Here is a 2,447-nt window from a genome sequence, read left to right on the forward strand (position 1 = left end):
ATAATAATAATAATAATAATGATAAAGCTTACACGGTGCATCCCTGTGAGAGCAGGCACGTGCGATCGTTGATGGTCCCGTTCACGTAATAGTCCCACGCGGGCGGCTCCCCGTCCTCCCCGTCACTAATGCTCATCGTGCGATCGCGATGCACAAGGTCCTCAATGTCCTCCAGGAGCTTCGACGACGCCAGCTTGCTCTTACCTGCGCGACGAAAAACAAGTGGCTGTGAAACAAGTGGCTGTGAAATGCTCGGCGCTCTGCGACGGCGACCAAGCATCGATCGACAATAGGCTGAGCAAAGTCATCACGCAGACGCGCAGACGAAGAAACGTCAAGCGTCACGAGTCACAATAACTACTGACACCAAGGAGTCTTGATAGTGGAGGATCGCACACAGACAGCTGCCCGGTTGCTACAGCTGCACCTATCAGCACCAGACGGAAAATTAGTAGTGGTAATAGCAACCGGTATCGATCAGTATGATGTTTGATATAGGTGCTACCAGAAGGTTCATAGTAGTAAGACACATGTTGAAATAAGGCCTTTTCTGGAGGCCAAAATAATACTTTTTACGCGATTTCTGATAGATCACCGACTATTAAAGTACACTAATAATAACATTTATATACACATTTGCACAGCAGATTTAATTATTTCGTATTATATATACAACAATTCTTACTCGACAAGAGTTTATAAAACAATGTTGAAAAATGGTCCTTTGGCAAAAAATAAGTACTATTAAGTACTTTTCTACGATTTCACCAAAAATAAGTACTAATAAGGGCCCTTATTTTATTTTTGGCAAAATAAGTACTTATAAGACTTTGGAAGACCCACTACGAACCCTGTACCACCCAGGGGACCGTGCGAATCAAGATATTACGATATGTATTGATCGGTAGACACGTTCACACAGTTTGGTGTAACGTTTGACATAGGTGCTACCCACCAGGGGACCGGGCGCAGAGTCAATAAAGTTTCAACTAATCAATTAACGAAATCACGTTAACAATGCTATCACACGTTATCGGTCAAATTATCGGTTGTTTAATTAATATAGCTGTTTAATTATAACGGTTTCGATTAGTTATATAACAGATTGGCGGGGACTTACCTTGCTGGTTCCTCGGCAGCATGAGATCCCTCTCACCGCTGACCTCCTCCCCCTCTCCATTCACCGACCGCACCGAGCTGAGCGAGCTGAGACGCTGTCTCGCCCGCCTCTTCTCCTTCGCGATCCTCTCCCCCTCCTCCTCCTCCTCGTCCCCGTCCTCCTCCCGCGCGCGCTGGTTGATCGCGCGGTAGGGTGCGGAGTGCTGGTGGTGCGAGACGTGACGCTGCGTGACGACCAGCGACGTCACCGTGACGACGATGCACGTGCCGAGGACGACGGCGGAGACGACGACCTGCGAGATTCACGGAGGATGAACCTGACGCGACCCCGACGAACGTCAAATCATTCCCGACCCCCCCTCGCCACACGTCTGCAAATTATCTCGAGGTCCGGCGACTGACAGAACACTGGCTCTTCGAGATGCTATCGTCAATATTCGAGACAGTATCTTCATTATTCAGTGAGCCCGAGAGCCAAGTGGTCCACATGTGCCGCCTGATGCACATGTATATACAACACATTCCAAAAGCGTGGTAGACAAAGTTAAGCCAATACGGTCATCGAAAAATGCTCTCGTCTGATAAATTCGAATGGATGCTAGGATGCTATGGCAGGCAGTTACCTGGTTTGTTCCGTATTGGAAATTGGGATCCTCCTCATGCTCGTTGTGGGACTTGCTGACAATCAACACCACCGAAGTCATCAGGACAGGGAACCTGCGTAAAACGAAGAAACCGCTTGTTTTATGCTAAATTTGACATTACAGCTGCAGTATCAGGGGCGTGTATAGCCATATAGGATTTGTACCAGGGGAGAGGGTCTAAGCGTAACCCAACTTGCGAGCACGCGAAGGGGGGGTCTGGGGGAAATTCAAAATTTTTGAAGTTAGACCCCCCTAGATGCGTTTTCTGTGCAAGCAGGGGGGGTCCGGACCCCCTGGACCCCCCCCCCTGTACACGCCCCTGAGTATCGTGATATCGTGCGATCAGCCTGCGTGAGCACTGCCGTAAAAATTCCACGTTAGGGTTCATGCGCCTAAGGTAACTCTCGCTCGCTCTTTCTCATGCTCGCTCACTCGTTCTCTCTCCTCTCTCCCTCCCTCTCGCTCTCTATCCTTCGCTCTCCCCCTCCATCCCTCCTCTCCACATTCTTCCTCCCTCCCCCCTCCCTCCCTCGCTCCACCACCCCCTCTCTCACATACATACCCGAATGAGAGCAGGTAGAGCCAGTGCTTGTGTCGGAGCAGGAAGCAGAGGCTGCGGCAGCGCAGCATGCATATACCGAGCCCTCCCCCCCTCCTTCCTTCTCACTCCCTCCCTCCTTCCTT

The 2,447-nt window shown here is 50.1% G+C and overlaps 1 protein-coding gene across 1 annotated transcript in view; it reads right to left on the reverse strand.

Annotated features, from left to right (window-relative positions):
* LOC106808527 (integral membrane protein GPR155-like) overlaps window positions 1-2,447 on the reverse strand; it is a 17,708-nt gene that overhangs the window by 4,390 nt on the left and 10,871 nt on the right. Inside the window, exons 8-11 of the mRNA XM_014811284.1 lie at window positions 2,326-2,422; window positions 1,743-1,836; window positions 1,121-1,412; window positions 33-204 (exon numbers count right to left, since the gene is read on the reverse strand). Of these exons, the coding sequence (XP_014666770.1) occupies window positions 33-204; window positions 1,121-1,412; window positions 1,743-1,836; window positions 2,326-2,422 (655 nt within the window). The remainder of the gene's footprint in view (window positions 1-32; window positions 205-1,120; window positions 1,413-1,742; window positions 1,837-2,325; window positions 2,423-2,447) is intronic.

This window comes from Priapulus caudatus, unplaced genomic scaffold (assembly GCF_000485595.1).
Source record: "Priapulus caudatus unplaced genomic scaffold, Priapulus_caudatus-5.0.1 Scaffold284, whole genome shotgun sequence".
NCBI lineage: Eukaryota > Metazoa > Priapulida > Priapulimorpha > Priapulimorphida > Priapulidae > Priapulus > Priapulus caudatus.